The sequence below is a fragment of the Lutra lutra genome, chromosome 4 (genome assembly GCF_902655055.1).
Source record: "Lutra lutra chromosome 4, mLutLut1.2, whole genome shotgun sequence".
NCBI lineage: Eukaryota > Metazoa > Chordata > Mammalia > Carnivora > Mustelidae > Lutra > Lutra lutra.
This window is the reverse complement of record NC_062281.1, coordinates 29532658-29550297: the sequence shown is the minus strand read 5'-3', so window position 1 is coordinate 29550297 and position 17640 is coordinate 29532658. Positions and strand designations below refer to the sequence as shown.

Sequence of the window (17640 nt, the reverse complement as noted above, 5' to 3'; positions counted from 1 at the left end):
GACATAGTGTATGTGGCTGTCTAGAAATTTAAGCTTTGTCTTTCATAAGAAAGGTAGTGATAACTGAACAGTTTCTCAAAAGAAAGAATGACTTTAGAGTGGTTAGAATTGTGGATATTAAGTTTGAACTTTCAAAAAAAATTTTTTTCTATTATGTTCAGTTAGCCACTGTATAGTACGTCATTAGTTTTTGATGTAGTATTCTTTGATTCATTAGTTGCATATAATACCCAGCGTTCATCACAACACATGCCCTCCTTAATACCCATCACCCTGTTACTCCCTCCCTACTGAAACTCTTGGTTTCTTTCCCAGGGTCCATAGTCTCTCATGGTTCATCTCCCTCTCTGATTTCTCCCCCTTCAGATTTCCCTCCCTTCCCTTATGGTCCTCCATGCTATAGCTTATGGTCCACATATGAATGAAACCATATGATAATTATCTTCCTCTGCTTGATTACTTCTCTTAGCATAATCCCCTCCAGTTCCATTCATGTCAAAGCAAATGGTGGGTATTTATCCTTTCTGATGGCTGAATAATATTCCATTATATAGGGACCACATCTTCTTTATCCATTCATCTGTTGAAGGGCATCTCGGCTCCTTCCACAGTTTGGCTATTGTGGACATTGCTGCTATGAACATTTGGATGCATGTGCCCCTTCTTTTTATTACATCTGTATCTTTGGAGTAAATACCCAGTAGTGCAATTGCTGGGTCATAGGGTAGCTCTATTTTTAACATCTTGAGGAACCTCCATACTATTTTAACTTTTTGAATGCTGCTTGTGAAATCCCTTGCAGATTGGGACAGAAGCATCCCCATTTCAACACAGGGCAGTCATTACTTTGCACGGACACCTGAGATCTCCTGAGCTCCCAGTATATGGCGCCAAAACTCTGGCTGTGCGAGAGGGAACCCTGGATCTGCATGGTAGGGCAGCCAATAGAACTTGGGGAATTAGTCCAGAAGATACTAGCTGGAAAACCAGAGATGATTCTCCTGATTATTCTCTCTAAATGAAAACTTATCTTTATGTGTCCCCTCTTTATCTCTGCCCTCCTCTTATCCAAGGCGGGTCAGCCCCTCAGACTACCAAGACTCATAACCAAGGTCACTCCTGGTGAAGCCCTTCTGAGTGCTTACTCCTTTACATGTGTTTCCATAGCACCTTTTGCCCATTTTAGCACTTTGTGCATAGTATTGTTTACGGTATTCATTTTTCTATATAAAAAGGGCATTAAGTCTGGAAGCAGAGGATTTTAACTTCTTATATTTATATTTTAAAATAGGCTGTTTCTAAAATATAAGTTTATAGTTGTACTTTTATATAACTGTATTCTGGAAAGGTATCAGCAAATAAAAACGATTATTGTCATGTTTGAGGTATCAGGGTTACTTATTTAAAGGAAGCATGGTGTGAATCCTTTTTATATTAAAATCTTCTCTATTACAATAATCTATTTCTCTTATAAATTGAGAATGTATAAACATCCCTATCATGATGATAACTGTTGTCCTGCCTTGTGCTAAATAAACATCCTAATGTAATTTTCAGAAATTTACACATTTCATTTGTCTCTAGATTACCAATTTAAGTGAATTCTATCAACAGTGGCAAAGATAATAGGCCTCTGCCCATTTTAGCAATAGTATCACACCACATTTATATTGTGTTCCTATTAAGAAGGTTGTTTTATGTGGAGTATATCACTGCAGGCAGTTTTTTTTTAGTTCTCTAGACCCACATTTGTTATCATAAACCTAGCTGTTACTTTTTTAAAGCAAGCATTCTAAATATTCCTTTTTCTTTTTCGAGAGAGTTATAAAATACTAAGGTCAAATGAGCCTTCCCAAAATTTATTCAATCCAGGCAAATACTGAAAATGCATAAAGCTCGTCTCACCATGCATCTTTAAGAAACACTCAGTGTGTGTGTTGGCTCCAGGTCTGCCCGTGTCTGTGATCTGGACTCGTCTGGCTCGTACTGCAAAGGCAGGGGAAAGAACTTTGATTTTACAAGAAGCAGTAACTTGGAAGCCAGGAGATAAGATTGTGATTGCAAGCACAGGTCACAGGTATGATGTCTTCTGGGCGGGATCACCTTCATTTAGGACAGAGATTTGTTAGACCATATAAAAGAGGGATGTTCAGAAGATCCACAACTATCTGATTTAAATTTGAAAGCTGTAATGAAGAAATGGGAACAGCCAAGAACCTGTTTGCCAAGTGTTAACATTGGGTTGAACACCAGTGTGTTGTTTTTGTTGATTAATTTACAATAAGGAAAAGTATAAATTTGGAACTATAAAATATGTACTAATGAAATGTTTTTCATGGTAGATTCTCATATAAGATTTTGTTTGAAAAAAGCATTCCGCTATTAAAAGTCATTTAGAAATCTCTGACTTACAATCAGAGAAAGACAATTACCATATGATCTCCCTGATATGAGGAATTTGAGAGGCAGGGTGGAGGGTTTGGAGGGTAGGGAAGGAAAAAAATGAAACAAGATGGAATCGGGAGGGAAACAAAGAATACGAGACTCTTAATCTCACAAAACAAATTGAGGATTGCTGGGAGGAGGAGGGTATGGAGAAGGTGGTTGGGTTATGGACATCAGGGAGGGTATGTGCTATGTGAGTGCTGAGAAATTTGTAAGACTGATGATTCACAGACCTGTACCCCTGGGACAAATAATACATTATATGTTAATGAAAATTATTAATAAAAAAAGAAATTTCTAACTTAGAGCTTTAGCTAAATCCATTAATGAATGCAAAAATGTAAATGAACAGCTTCATTGGGGGTTGAAAGCAGCTAGTGAACTCTTTCATATCTTACAGTCTTGGCAGTGGTTCCTATGGAGTAAGATTGTTAGTAATGAATCGAATCAAAGAGAAGAAATTATTATAGAATGAGTGATGATTAACATGACCTTTTACATGTCTGACATTTTACAATTGAAATGGCTTATGACCTTTAATTTCTGTTTAATTATATGTATTAACAAGCAAGAAATAAAAGGAACAAAAGTTACATAGCTACCCCAAGTATATTGGTGAGGAAAGAGAGCAAGGGGAACTTTATTTTTGCTTTATTATTCAAATTATGGGTAATAGCAAAATTGGATATGGTTATTCTTATCAGGTAACAAATAGTAATTTATGATAAGAAACAGCTAAATTATGTTAAGGTTGTGACTCAATTTAGAATTAAAATTCAAGACGGCATTTTGAGTTTGCCATTTTCCAAGTTAAAAATAGACTTGCAGATGTTAGGAAGAGTTAAATATATACTTAGCTTTATAAGCGCCCTTTTATTTCTGCCTTTGGAAGAAATTTTAATTACATAATGGCAAAATAAAAAGCAGCAAAGTGACAGGGCTTACTAATAGAATAGAGAATTCTCATTTATAGCTTTCCTATATGAAATAAGAGGGTAAGTTTAGAAGTTAGCTGAGGGATATTCAGTTTTAAGAAACAAAAATTAAGAAATTTCTCACCAAATTTAACTTGCTGTTCACGATTTCATTTGTAAGTCGTATCTGAGAAATTGTAAAATAAGTGGTTGAGAATACTCCTTCTAAAATTGATCAGCCTGGGTCCACCTCCAGCAAGACCACGTACCAGTCCAGCAGCCATATCATTTCAGCTCTTTGTGCTTCAGTACAACCAGAACGCTCTTTGTATCTATTTCAGAATTATCGTAAGACTTAAATGAGTTAGTTTGTATAACTGCTTAGAGTAGAACTGGCTCAAAGTAAGTGCTATGTAAATGTTAGGTTAAAAATAAATGTTAGATAGCATTACAAAGGAAGGAAAAGTGTTTCTAGGTGCACACAACATGAAAGATGCTTTGCAAACTTTCTTCTCTAAAGAAATCTCTGTATCATCTGAATCCAAGAGAATTTGGGAGAGACCAGCCTAACCCCCTTTTCTATACCACCAGTGGGATCGGTGGTATTGACACACCCTTAGCTCAAGTGCCCTTCATCCTGAACTCCCTCTGGCTTCCTTTCCCCACAATTCCTTACCTGGATCTTTAGGTCTTGTGGGTTTCTCCATCCACTTACTATCCTGAAAAACAACTTTGTTCTCCTATCCTTTCTAGCCACTTTCATCTTATCTTTTTATTTTTTAAAATTTTAAAAAGATTTATTATTATTACTATTTATTTATTTTTATGGAGAGAGGCAGTGGAGGGGTAGAGGGAGAAGGAGAGAGAGTCACAAGCAGACTCTGTGCTGAGTGCGGAGCCTGACTTGATCTCACAACCCTGAGATCATGACCTGAGCCAAAGCCAAGAGTCAGACACTTAACCGACTGTGCCACCCATTTTGTCTTTAAAAATATGTATATTAATTGCCTAGTATTATGCCCATTTTTTCATTGCATTTTTGTTATCCATTTTTTCCCTTAAACCCCTTAGTCTAACTTCGATCTTCACATAAACTTTCTCGGTGACTTTCTGACAACCAGCATCCTTCATTTCCCACCCATCACCAGGTTCTTTGGGTTCTGCCCTCGCAACATCTCTTTCTTCGTCTTTCCCTGCTCTCAGTTTAATTTAGACTCTGTCCCTCACACCTGGAATATGACATCACCTTCCTATCCACACTCCATTCCTTTGTTTTCTCCCCCCCACAAATCCGCTCTGCATTAATTCGTTGAATCCATCAACCACTGTTAGTGAGTTGTGCCTGGTACACTGTACTAAGTGCTCAGCCTACAGAATGACTTAATCTCTAGGGGCCTTACATGGAGGAGGAGCCAGGTAGTGGAAAGGGCCGGGCAGCAGACAGGCGGGCGGTAGCAGATGCGAGGGAACCGCAGTGTGTTAAAAGTGAGCCCTGACAGGGTATTGGGCAGAATGTGCTGGGAACCAGAGGAAGGGCTAAGAAAGTCGAGAGAGGTGACTTTTTACCTAGTTCGCATGTGACCTCATCATTTGAACTTATATTTAAAAGAGGGAAAAGACGTGTTAAGGGAGAGAAGAGTCAAAAAGGAATGTCAGGAGGACACAGAAATGACTCCCCTGAGCTTACCTCCTTTGCACCACCCGTACTGCAGCAGATAATGTACCACTGGGCACTGACACAGTCTCCTGAAAGTCAGACTGCTTTCTACTTGGCCTCCTTAGCTCTGTGCCTAGAAAACAGGTGGGACATTCAGTAAATGTTTGTTGAACAATGAAATACATGAATGAGTATTATAGAAGTGATAAATCTTTTGGCTGTGGCTGCACTTAGAGGTGTACTGAAAAAGTGGTAGAGGGGCACCGGGGGGCTCAGTGGTTAAGTGTCTGCCCTTGGCTCAGGTCATGATCAGGTCCTGGGATCGAGCCCTGTGGTGGGCTCCCCACTTGGCGGGAAGCCTTCTTCTCCCTCTCTCACTCCCCTTGCTTGTGTTCCCTCTCTCGCTGTCTCTCTAATTAATAAATAAATAAATAAATAAATAAATAAATAAATAAATAAATAAAATCTTAAAAAAAAAAAAAAAAGGAGAGAGAGAAGAAGTAGTAGAAATGAGGCCTCTGAAACTTTACCTCAGCCTTTTCTTTCCCCTACTCAGGAACCTGCAGTGGCTTCCTCTGTGAGGGCTTCTCAACTCCAGTGCTGTTGACACATTGAACCTGACAAGTCTTTGTTGTGTGGAGCTGCCTGTGTACTATAGGATGTTTCTAAAATCCTTGGCCACTCTCCACAAGATGCCAGTAGCACCCCCTGATTTGTGACAAGCAAAAATGTGTCCAGGTGTTGCCAAGTGTCTCATGGAGGGCGGTGGGGGGAGGGGGATATAATCGTCCTCAGTTGAGAACCACTGTGTGTGATCTTCAAAGCTATAAATAGGTAGTTCTTTTGCATACTTTATAGGAATTAGTACAGTTTTCTGAACAACAGTAGCACTTAGAAAATACTGATTTAATTGAAATTCATTTGTAAAATGTATTCAGTTACTCTAAGAAAGACTTAGAGACCATTTTCAAATTCCTCTTCAGAATATTATGTGACATTTTAAAATGTCCTATTTTACAGATGAAGTGTTTAAAGACCATAAGACCAAATGCTCTAAAACAAGATTATGTTGATTTAGATTAATTTTGAAAGTTTTTGTGTTAAAATTTTTACAGACACAGTCAAAGAGAGAATGAGAAAAGGACCATCGCATCTGTCTCTGCCGATGGCACGGAGATAATGCTAACTGATCCGCTAAATTACACGCACTTAGGAATCATTGTCACACTTCCTGATGGAACACTGTTCGAAGCGAGAGCCGAAATCGGAATTCTTACAAGAAATATTTTAATAAGAGGATCTGACAATGTGGAGTGGAATAACAAAATTCCAGCATGTCCTGATGGATTTGACACTGGTAATTTTAGCAGCCAGAGTGTGTCAACTTAAATCGTTTCCAGGCATTGCAAAAATGGTCCCTGGGAGCAAAATCACCCCCAGTTGAAAACTGCCAGACTAAGCAAAGAAGCCCCAAATGGCAGTGATTTCAAATGAGAAAGATTTATTTCTCGTTCATGCTGCATGTGTCCAAAATGCTCACTGTAATGATTCCAAGATCTGGGCTGCTAGAGGCTCCCCCTCGAAAGAAGTCTCCATGATCTCTGGGACAGAAGTCATGTGATGGCCAGGGAGTCAAGCAACAGCACTTAATTACTTTGGTCCTGAAGTGACATGTGTCTCTTCCACTCAAGTGTCATTAGAACTGATAACATAGCTCTGCTTAACTTACCACAGTTCTATGTGTGCCTATGTGTGGATGCAGGTAGATAGATAGATAGATAGATAGATAGATAGATAGATACTTTTATGTAATAACTAATACCATAGATAGATAGATGGGTGATAGATAGATTGATAGATAGATAGATACTTTTATGTAATAACTAATACCATTACAATCCAGTCAAATACTAACAAACAGAGCTTAAGTATAGCCTTTCCCTCAATGGGATAAATGAGGCAAGGCTCCTTGGATTCAGTGTCAAATAACCTACATTCTGATTCCAGTTCATGAAACCTCATTTCATCCTGTTTAAAATAAGAATATTTCCTGTTCTGTCCACTTACTACAGGTACAGGAATTAAGTGACAAAATGCATATTCTAGTGCTATACAAATAGAAGATTGCATTATGTTAATTCCCAAACCTTGGGGCAAAGCTTCAGAGATGATAATACAAAATACCTTTATCAGTATTCATTCAACCATTCAAATATTTATTTAGTGTCTTTGAAAGATTCTGTAATTGGTACTTTAGGAAATGCAAAGGGGAACAAGACAAGGAACATACCTTGCTTGCTATTTAGAGGAAGAAATGATATGAATGCCCATAATTATGTCACAGGATGAGATTAAAATGATATATGAATAAAAAGATGTAATTAGGAATGGGAGAAATCTTAAAATAATTAGAGGATTTTTGCCATGGTTTTTCTTTATGTCGTCTTAAAAATTATTTTTAAAGGTGAATTTGCTACACAGACATGCTTCCAAGGAAAGTTTGGAGAGGAAATAGGAAGTGACCAGTTTGGAGGCTGCATTATGTTTCATGCTCCCATACGTGGTGCTAACATGGTGACTGGGAGAATAGAATATGTTGAGGTAAGAAGCATTACTGTTACATCACGATGGTTGCCGAAGGTTATCCATAAATGAGTAAACACTGAACACCTGCTGTCTGTCAGCTGCTGCTTATAATCTGGTAGAGGAGACGGATAAGTAAACACGCAGTTTTGAAACCCAATTATTCACCCATTTAATCATGCCAAAATTTTGTTTCTCTCTTTTTCTCACACACCGCATCAAATTCATCAACAAGTTCTATCCACGCTGCCCAAAAAATGCAAGGACCTGTATCGAATCTCTCTCCACCACTGCTACCTGATCCCCACCCAAGCCACTGTCCCCTCTGACCTAACTACTGTCATGTTCTCCTAACTCGTCATCTCGCATCTACCCGTTCTCTAATAGAATCTCCACACCACAACCAAATGAACATTTTTAAGTATACATTAGATGTTGTTGCCCTCTGTTTAATGGCTTCTTATTACACCTAAAACAAAAAGCCCAAGTCCTTCCCGTAGGACACACACAACCTGTCCCTCAGCCGGTCTCTGACTTTACCTCCTTTGATTCTACCCCTAGCTCATGCCATGCTGGCTACATGGGCCTCTTTATATCCACTGACCATGCCAGGCATATTTCTGTCTCAGGTTCCTTGCCTTTGCTCTTCCTTATGCTTGGAATTCTCCTCTACCAAATGCGTGTATGGTTCACATTCATTTCATTCAGTGTCTCCTCAAGGATTCTCTCTTAAGAGAGGCCTTTCCTCACCACCTTTACTTAAAATAACTGCCCAAACCTGTTTTCCTTTATTTACTCATAACTCCTGACTTATATCTATTTTCGATCTCTCCCTCTAGAACAAAAATTCAATTAGTTCAGAGATTTTGTCTTTCTGGTTTTCTGCTGATTCTCATGTGGTTGAAACAGTGCTTGGCATATAACAGGTTCTCAACTGATTGTTAATTGAACCAACATATAAGTAAATTAATAAATATGCAAGTTTTCCCCAAGAGATTAGGAGCTCCTCTGTATCTTACTCATATTCAGTTTATATAATCAGAGTTTAGCCTAGTTTTTGTTAATATTCAATAGGGGAGGAGGAAGGAAAGAAGGAAAGAAAGGGGGCAGGGTGAGGGAGTGTAGGAGAGAGAGAGGGATAGTAAAATCTATAAATCTATTACACTGGGAATACCTATACTACAAATAACATATTGAGGGTGATAGAGTCCAAATTTGTATTTTATGAAACTTCCCTTCCTCCTAGAATATGTTACACATACGTGACATCTGAGATATGGACTGAGTGAGGTTGCCAGGGTCAATCTTTGTGTAGGTTATTATTAATAGTTAATTTTAAATGTTTAGATGAAGAATAAAAATAGGTAGGTGCCCTACCATCTTACTTCCTAACCTTCTGGGATCATGACACACACACACACATGCACACACTTGTACACATACTCACACACTGACATCCTCTGTATTAAATTACTAGATCATAGACCTATTGAAAGAAAGCACAGCACAGTGGTTAATAATAGCACCAAATGTAGAATCAGACCACGTTGGATTTATTTATTTATTTATTTATTTTTAAAGATTTGATTCATTCATTTGACAGACAGAGATCACAAGCAGGCAGAGAGACAGGCAGAGAGAGGAAGGGAAGCAAGCTCCCTGCCGAGCAGAGAGCCTGATGCGGGGCTCAAACCCAGGACCCTGAGATCATGACCTGAGCTGAAGGCAGAGGCTTTAACCCACTGAGCCACCCAGGTGCCCCCCACCTTGAATTTAAATGGAGTTTTATAACCATGAACAAGATGCTTAGCCTTTGTGAACTTCATCGTCTTCATCTGTAAAATGAAGTTGATGATCACTGGCTACTTGTAGGACCATGGTGACAGCTGTGATCTTGCATACACAACACAGCACAATATCGTGCACATGGCAAACATTCAAGCGATATTTCTGATTATTGTATAAGAATCAAAGTGAAGGAGAAAAATAAGTCTTTGGGAGGTTTTATTTTGCTAAACATGGAAATTTAGTAATAGACTGAAGTGAAAAGCGGAAGATCCAAAGGTGGGTTTTGTTCATTCATTTGGTAACATGTATGGGCTGCTATATATTGAATAAAAGAATGTGGGTTGAAGGTCACACAACATTTTCAAATGATGAATGTGAATGCTATGGAAGATATAAATGTATTAATTATTATTATTATTATTATTATATTGGAGATTATTTTGAGAAAAGAAGACAGAAGCCAGGCACATTATGAGTCTATGTGTATCACTAATAGCCATGATTTCTGGGCTTGACAGATATTCCATGCTGGCCAGGCTTTCCGGTTGGGGCGTTATCCAATACATTGGCACCTGCTTGGAGATTTACAGTTTAACTCTTATGTAAGAGGCTGTGCAATTCACCAGACCTATAACAGAGCCATCACCATCCATAACACACATCACCTGCTGGTGGAGCGGAATGTTATATATGATATCAAGGGAGGAGCGTTTTTTATAGAAGATGGTATTGAACATGGCAACATCTTGCAGTATAACTTGGCAGTGTTTGTGCAGCAAAGTACAAGTCTTCTGAATGATGATGTGACCCCGGCTGCGTTTTGGGTAACGAACCCAAACAACACCATACGACACAATGCGGCTGCTGGTGGCACTCACTTTGGCTTTTGGTACCGAATGAACAACCACCCCGATGGGCCATCCTATGACCGAAACATTTGCCAAAAAAGAGTTCCTCTTGGAGAATTCTTTAACAACACTGTTCATTCTCAAGGTTGGTTTGGACTGTGGATATTTGAAGAATATTTCCCCATGCAAACAGGAGCTTGTACTTCTACAGTGCCAGTGCCTGCGATATTTAATTCGCTGACTACTTGGAATTGTGAAAAAGGAGCCGAATGGGTCAATGGAGGTGCCCTTCAGTTCCATAACTTTGTGATGGTAAATAATTTTGAAGCTGGAATCGAGACCAAGAGGATTCTGGCTCCTTATGTTGGAGGATGGGGTGAAACCAATGGCGCAGTGATTAAAAATGCCAAAATAGTTGGGCATCTCGATGAACTGGGAATGGGGTCAGCATTTTGCACAAGGAAAGGCCTGGTTCTCCCATTTAGTGAAGGCTTGACTGTATCATCTGTACAGTTTATGAATTTTGACCATCCCAAGTGTGTAGCTTTGGGAGTGACGTCCATCACTGGAGTGTGTAATGAGAGATGTGGAGGCTGGAGTGCAAAATTTGTTGACATCCAGTATTTTCACACACCAAACAAGGCTGGTTTTCGATGGGAACATGAAGCGGTACTGATTGATGTTGATGGTTCCCTTACAGGTAAATGTTATGTTCTGATTTCTGATAATATACATTGTAAACATATTTGTGTTAACACAGAGAGTTGAATTGTAAAAGCAGATGCACATGAATCACAGATCTTACCCAGCACTGAACTTTGCGAGTGATTTGAGGACATGGGTCAACACTAGGCATAGATGAGACATTCTTTGCTGGAAGAGACCCAAATGGTCAAATGCAGCCTCCTAAAATATCCTTTTTTCTTGCATTTGCACTTGGCTCCCTGACTGATGAGTCCACTGCAAAGCCTTTGCATGGGGTCCTCTTGTCCCATGCTGAGCCCATACCCCCACCCCACCCCCACTCCCCCGTCCTACCCCCAACCCTTCATCACCCCCCGCAAAATGTACCAGAACTTTTAGATCTTGCTACGGGTACTATGGGTTACAGTAGCTATATGTTGTAGAGTTTGGGATCCTGTTTTGTTTTGTTTTTTAGTTTTCTTATATGATATAGGAAATATGATGTTATGTCCATCTCCTAGGTCACAGAGGACACACTGTCATTCCACACAGCTCACTTCTGGACCCTTCTCACTGCACTCAAGAAGCCGAGTGGAGCATTGGGTTCCCAGGGGCTGTCTGTGACACCTCAGTCAGCTTCCACCGTTTGGCATTCAACAAACCTTCTCCAGTATCTCTGCTTGAAAAGGATGTGGTTCTCTCAGACTCTTTTGGTAAGTGGAATATAATAGTTGAAGCGACTGACTTAAATATGGTTTTCTATTTTCATCACCATCTTTTTAAGTTGTCGGTCACTGTTTGGAACATGGGAAAAGTATATTTTTATCAGTCAGTAACCAGGCAGGAAACAAATATCATGCCCCAAAATGGGCATGTGAGGAGTATTGAGTAAATACATGGGCCAGCATGATGTTCTGCTTGCTCAAGAAGCCTCCAGACAATATTACAATAGAGAGTAGGAAAGTTAACATCATCCTTGGAGTAAGATGATAAGATATACCATCATCCCTGCCAGTGAAGGCAGACCCTTTTGATTATCTTTGATGATTGAAATGGGATGAGGGAGCATTTCTTAGGTCAGTAGCTGTATACCAGGTACCAAGGATTGCTGGTTTGCTCATCTGTTTCAGTAAAGCTACCATATTTGAAATACCAGATGAGCTCAACATCATTACCAGACTTGGTTGCATTAATTTGCTGTCATTACTCATGATCTAACTGGCATTTGCACCAGCCAAACGAGGAAGGTAAATGGGGATGGCCCTTTGGTTGAGAGAGGCAGGAGCCCACCAAGAACCCCCTACAGCCTCACAGGGAGAGAGTCAGGGGGAAGAAGTAGCTCATTTCACATTCCTCCTTGCCTTGCTTCTCCTTCTTGTGCCTCCCTTTATCCAAACTCATGGAGAATGGCAAACAGTGGCTCTGTAAGAAAAACAGTAAGCATGCAACACCTGTTTTATCATTTATTATGATGTTATCAATTATTATAGTTAACTTTAGAACATTCTTTTTTTTATTTTTAATTTTTTTAATTTTTTATAAACATATAATATATTTTTATCCCCAGGGGTACAGATCTGTGAATTGCCAGGTTTACACACTTCACAGCACTCACCATAGCACATACCCTCCCCAATGTCCATAACCCCACCCCCCTTCTCCCAACCTCCCTCCCCCCAGCAACCCTCAGTTTGTTTTGTGAGATTAAGAGTCACTTATGGTTTGTCTCCCTCCCAATCCCATCTTGTTTCATTTATTCTTCTCCTACCCCCTTAACCCTTAACCCCCCATGTTGCATCTCTACTTCTTCATATCAGGGATGTTATACGATAGTTGTCTTTCTCTGATTGACTTATTTCGCTAAACATGATACCCTCTAGTTCCATCCACATCTTCGCAAATGGCAAGATTTCATTGCTTTTGATGGCTGCATAGTATTCCATTGTGTATATATACCACATCTTCTTTATCCATTCGTCTGTTGATGGACATCTAGGTTTTTTCCATAGTTTGGCTATTGTAGACATTGCTGCTATAAACATTCGGATGCACGTGTCCCTTTGGATCACTACCTTTGTATCTTTAGGGTAAATACCCAGCAGTGCAATTGCTGGGTCACAGGGTAGTTCTATTTTCAACATTTTGAGGAACCTCCATGCTGTTTTCCAGAGTGGTTGCACCAGCTTGCATTCCCACCAACAGTGTAGGAGGGTTCCCCTTTCTCCGCATCCTCGCCAGCATCTGTCATTTCCTGACTTGTTCATTTTAGCCATTCTGACTGGTGTGAGGTGATATCTCATGGTGGTTTTGATTTGTATTTCCCTGATGCTGAGTGATATGGGGCACTTTTTCATGTGTCTGTTGGCCATCTGGATGTCTTCTTTGCAGAAATGTCTGTTCATGTCTTCTGCCCATTTCTCGATTGGATTATTTGTTCTTTGGGTGTTGAGTTTGCTAAGTTCTTTATAGATTTTGGACACTAGCCCTTTATCTGATATGTCATTTGCAAATATCTTCTCCCATTCTGTCAGTTGTCTTTTGGTTTTGTTCACTGTTTCCTTTGCTGTGCAAAAGCTTTTGATCTTGATAAAATCCCAATAGTTCATTTTTGCCCTTGCTTCCCTTGCCTTTGGCGATGTTCCTAGGAAGATGTTGCTGCGGCTGAGGTCGAAGAGGTTGCTGCCTGTGTTCTCTTCAAGGATTTTGATGGATTCCTTTCTCACATTGAGGTCCTTCATCCATTTTGAGTCTCTTTTCATGTGTTGTGTAAGGAAATGGTCCAATTTCATTTTTCTGCATGTGGCTGTCCAATTTTCCCAACACCATTTATTGAAGAGGCCGTCTTTTTTCCATTGGACATTCTTTCCTGCTTTGTCGAAGATTAGTTGACCATAGAGTTGAGGGTCTATTTCTGGGCTCTCTATTCTGTTCCATTGATCTATGTGTCTGTTTTTGTGCCAATACCATGCTGTCTTGATGATGACAGCTTTGTAATAGTGCTTGAAGTCCGGAATTGTGATGCCACCAACTTTGGCTTTCTTTTTCAATATTCCTTTGGCTATTCGAGGTCTTTTCTGGTTCCATATAAATTTTAGGATGATTTGTTCCATTTCTTTGAAAAAAAATGGATGGTATTTTGATAGGAATTGCATTAAATGTGTAGATTGCTTTAGGTAGCATAGACATTTTCACAATATTTATTCTTCCAATCCAGGAGCATGGAACATTTTTCCATTTCTTTGTGTCTTCCTCAATTTCTTTCATGAGTACTTTATAGTTTTCTGAGTATAGATTCTTAGCCTCTTTGGTTAGGTTTATTCCTAGGTATCTTATAGTTTTGGGTGCAATTGTAAATGGGATTGACTCCTTAATTTCTCTTTCTTCTGTCTTGTTGTTGGTGTAGAGAAATGCAACTGATTTCTGTGCATTGATTTTATATCCTGACACTTTACTGAATTCCTGTACAAGTTCTAGCAGTTTTGGAGTGGAGTCTTTTGGGTTTTTCACATATAGGATCATATCATCTGCGAAGGGGTAATGGTTATACCCATTGCCTTGGTGACTTAATGATATGAACCTGGTAGCCATTTCTTTTCTTCTGATAATCAGATGTCCAGAGTGGAGCAACATTACTTAAACTTTTAGAGACTATGGTGCAATAAACAGTATTTTAAGCACAGTAGCTGTGAAAGTTTTCTGAGAGGCTAAAACGAAAAGGAGCCAAAACATCAAAAGCAAATGATGTTATTTTATCTGGTGAGGTAGTATGTTAGTATTTCCCATTACTCTGTCATAAAATAGTTATTTATGATAAGACTTTTAATCATATCTCCAAATACTTTATGACATACCTGTGAATAGATTGAACATTAGATTTTTATAAAACAGTCTAAGATAATTTTACAGTCTAAGAAAATATATCAGATACATAGAACCACCCTGGGTAAATTATTTTAAAGATACAGCATGATAAAAAAGATATATACCTTACACAATTAATTTTTAAGCAGTAATATTTAAACATTTTAAATATTTTGAAGTTTTTTTGTTGTTATTAGTGGTGGCGGTAGTGATGATTTTAGAGAGAATTTTGTGGTTTTATTTTTGATTCGACAAGTCTAATGCTTCTGAATTTATGAGTTTGTAGCTTTCTCTTTTTTTTTTTTCTTAAGATTTTATTTATTTATTTGACAGAGAGAGAGATCACAAGTAGGCAGAGAGGAAGGCAGAGAGGGAAGCAGACCCCCTACTGAGCAGAGAGCCCAATGCAGGGCTCGATCCCAGGACCCTGGGATCATGACCTGAGCCGAAGGCAGAGGCTTTAACCCACTGAGCCACCCAGGCGCCCTGAGATTGTAGCTTTTTTGTGAAGTCTCTCTGTGCCTTTTTGCCAGATCCTTCTAGGAATGAGGATTTTTATTTAATTACTAAACTGAACACCTTGGTGGAAAGATCTATAAATTTATCTTCCTGTCACCCACAGAACTCAACACAAGACATTGCAAATAATAGGAACTCAGTAACTATTGAATTGCAATGGAATTAGTTGTAGTACTCAGACCAAATTACAGAATAGAGAAAACATCACTCCAGGTACTTTTCTTTTTAGTGTGACATAAAAAAATAAAACAACTTTCATAGTCAAGAATATTTGAGGGGTGCCTGGGTGGCTCAGTGGGTTAAAGACTCTGCCTTCAGCTCAGGTCATGATCCCAGGGTCCTGGGATCGAGCCCCACATCAGGCTCTCTGCTCAGCAGGGAGCCTGCTTCCCTTCCTCTCTCTCTGTCTGCCTCTCTGCCTACTTGTGATCTCTGTCAAATAAATAAATAAAATCTTTAAAAAAAAAACATTTGACTCTTTTTTATCTGCATTAAAGCCAAATAAAATGATTTAGTACTAAAAATTGAAAACAGAAAAAATAGAACACTTGTTTTCATTTTATATATATATACTAAATGAATCAAAAGTTGAGCAAATATCTAGAACAGTGGGAAATAAGATTGGATATATAATTTTACATATATCTTTAGATAATTTTATCAAAGTGTCTCATGCATGATGATATGATGTGTATAGCTTTATGTGTATATGTGTGAATATATGTATCTTTATGAATATCTTTGTAAAGTTAGACCAGATGGCAAATTAATTTGAGACACATACTATTAGTGATATTATAGACCAGATGGTAGATTAATTTGAGACACTTATTCTTTGTAATATTTTTTTAAAATATCAACTTCAGATTTCAGTCCAAGATGCTTAAAATCAACATACTAAAAATGAGTGCTTCTGAAAAAATTAAGGAAACACAAATAACTATGAAAAATGACAATAAGTTTTTTTTTAATGTATTTATCCATTTTAGAGAGAAGGGAAGAGCACGAGAAGGGAGGGACAGAAGAACAGAGAGAATTCCATGCAGGCACCCTGCCCAGCAAGCATGGAGACTGATGTGGGGCTTGATATCATGACCCTGAGATCATGGCCTTAGCCAAAATCAAGAGTTGAATGCTTAACTGAACCACCCAGGCAGCTCACAATTAGTTTTATTTACAAAAAGAGAATTATCAAGCAAGTTCAGGTTAAAGTATGATTCCATGCATCAGAAAACTTCAGTGGAAGTTGGTTCTACCAAATATAGAGCAAATTCTGGAGGTTTTGGATGATTTTCATGAACTCTTATGTAAGTCAGCTGTTGCTTCATGACAGACTATCCCCAAATTTAATAGCTTAAACCTACAATCATTGTTTTCACTCCCATGTCTGAGGACTGGATTGGTTGATTTTGGTTGTGCTCAGATAGGATGCCATGCTTGAAGGTGAGGATCCAATGGGCTTTGCTTCTCCCTCAAAGTTGAATTCAGTTTCCCACATGTATTTATCACAGAGCACAGGCTGAACGGAGAGCCAGCTACCTGGGGCAGGCTCTTTACATTGCAGTGGTAGAGGTTCAAGATGGCAAGCTTCATCCAGCAAATACTTCTCAGATGTTTATGACTGTCCCATCACCAACATCAACAGGTTAGGGAAGTCTACTCTGCACACAAGGACGGGAAAGGAATGAATATTTACTGAGGAATCTAATCATAGTTCTCATACCTGGCAGGTCTTTTGGAACTGTATATTTTTAAGGTCTTTGCTCATGGTCTTTTTAAATATAATACTAATTCACAAGCGTAAGAATTAATAAATTAATAAATTCCTCCTTGATATTGGAACTTTTTTGCCTATTCTTCAAAGAAAAAGAATGACAGTTTATTTCATAATCTTTCATCTAGCTTCCTCCCTGTAAATTTGCAAGGGAAGAGTTTGCAAATTTAACATGAAAGTCAATCAAAGATGAAAAGAGAGAGGGAATGGAGGGGAAAAAATAGAATATGGGCAATTAATCATGTCTTCTTTATATTGTAAGAAATCTTTTCAAATCTTCATCTGAAGTTGTCAGGTACGCTTTCATGAACAAAGCATTACCAAATTAAGTAGGTTTTTTTCCCATAACAAGTAATTTAGGTTGCAAGTTTGTCATTCACAAACCTTAGGGTGTCATGGCCAGTGTTCGTGGTAAGTCTGATGGTAGCCTAGATTCTTAAGAGCTTCAAATTAAAACTTTCTATTAGTACTTGTCATGCAGGTTTTGATAAACTCAACAAATACCAGAGAATCTAATAAAGAATTAGAACTTACATTTGCATACCCTATAAATCAAGCATCCTGAAT

General features: G+C 38.7%; 1 protein-coding gene across 1 annotated transcript in view; it reads left to right on the top strand.

Moving 5' to 3' along the window:
* The window catches only part of PKHD1L1 (PKHD1 like 1), a 159933-nt gene that overhangs the window by 81291 nt on the left and 61002 nt on the right, over positions 1-17640 (top strand). The window contains exons 45-50 of the mRNA XM_047726136.1: positions 803-932; positions 1948-2077; positions 6132-6373; positions 7481-7617; positions 9906-10935; positions 11441-11632. Coding sequence (XP_047582092.1) covers positions 803-932; positions 1948-2077; positions 6132-6373; positions 7481-7617; positions 9906-10935; positions 11441-11632 — 1861 coding nt within the window. The remainder of the gene's footprint in view (positions 1-802; positions 933-1947; positions 2078-6131; positions 6374-7480; positions 7618-9905; positions 10936-11440; positions 11633-17640) is intronic.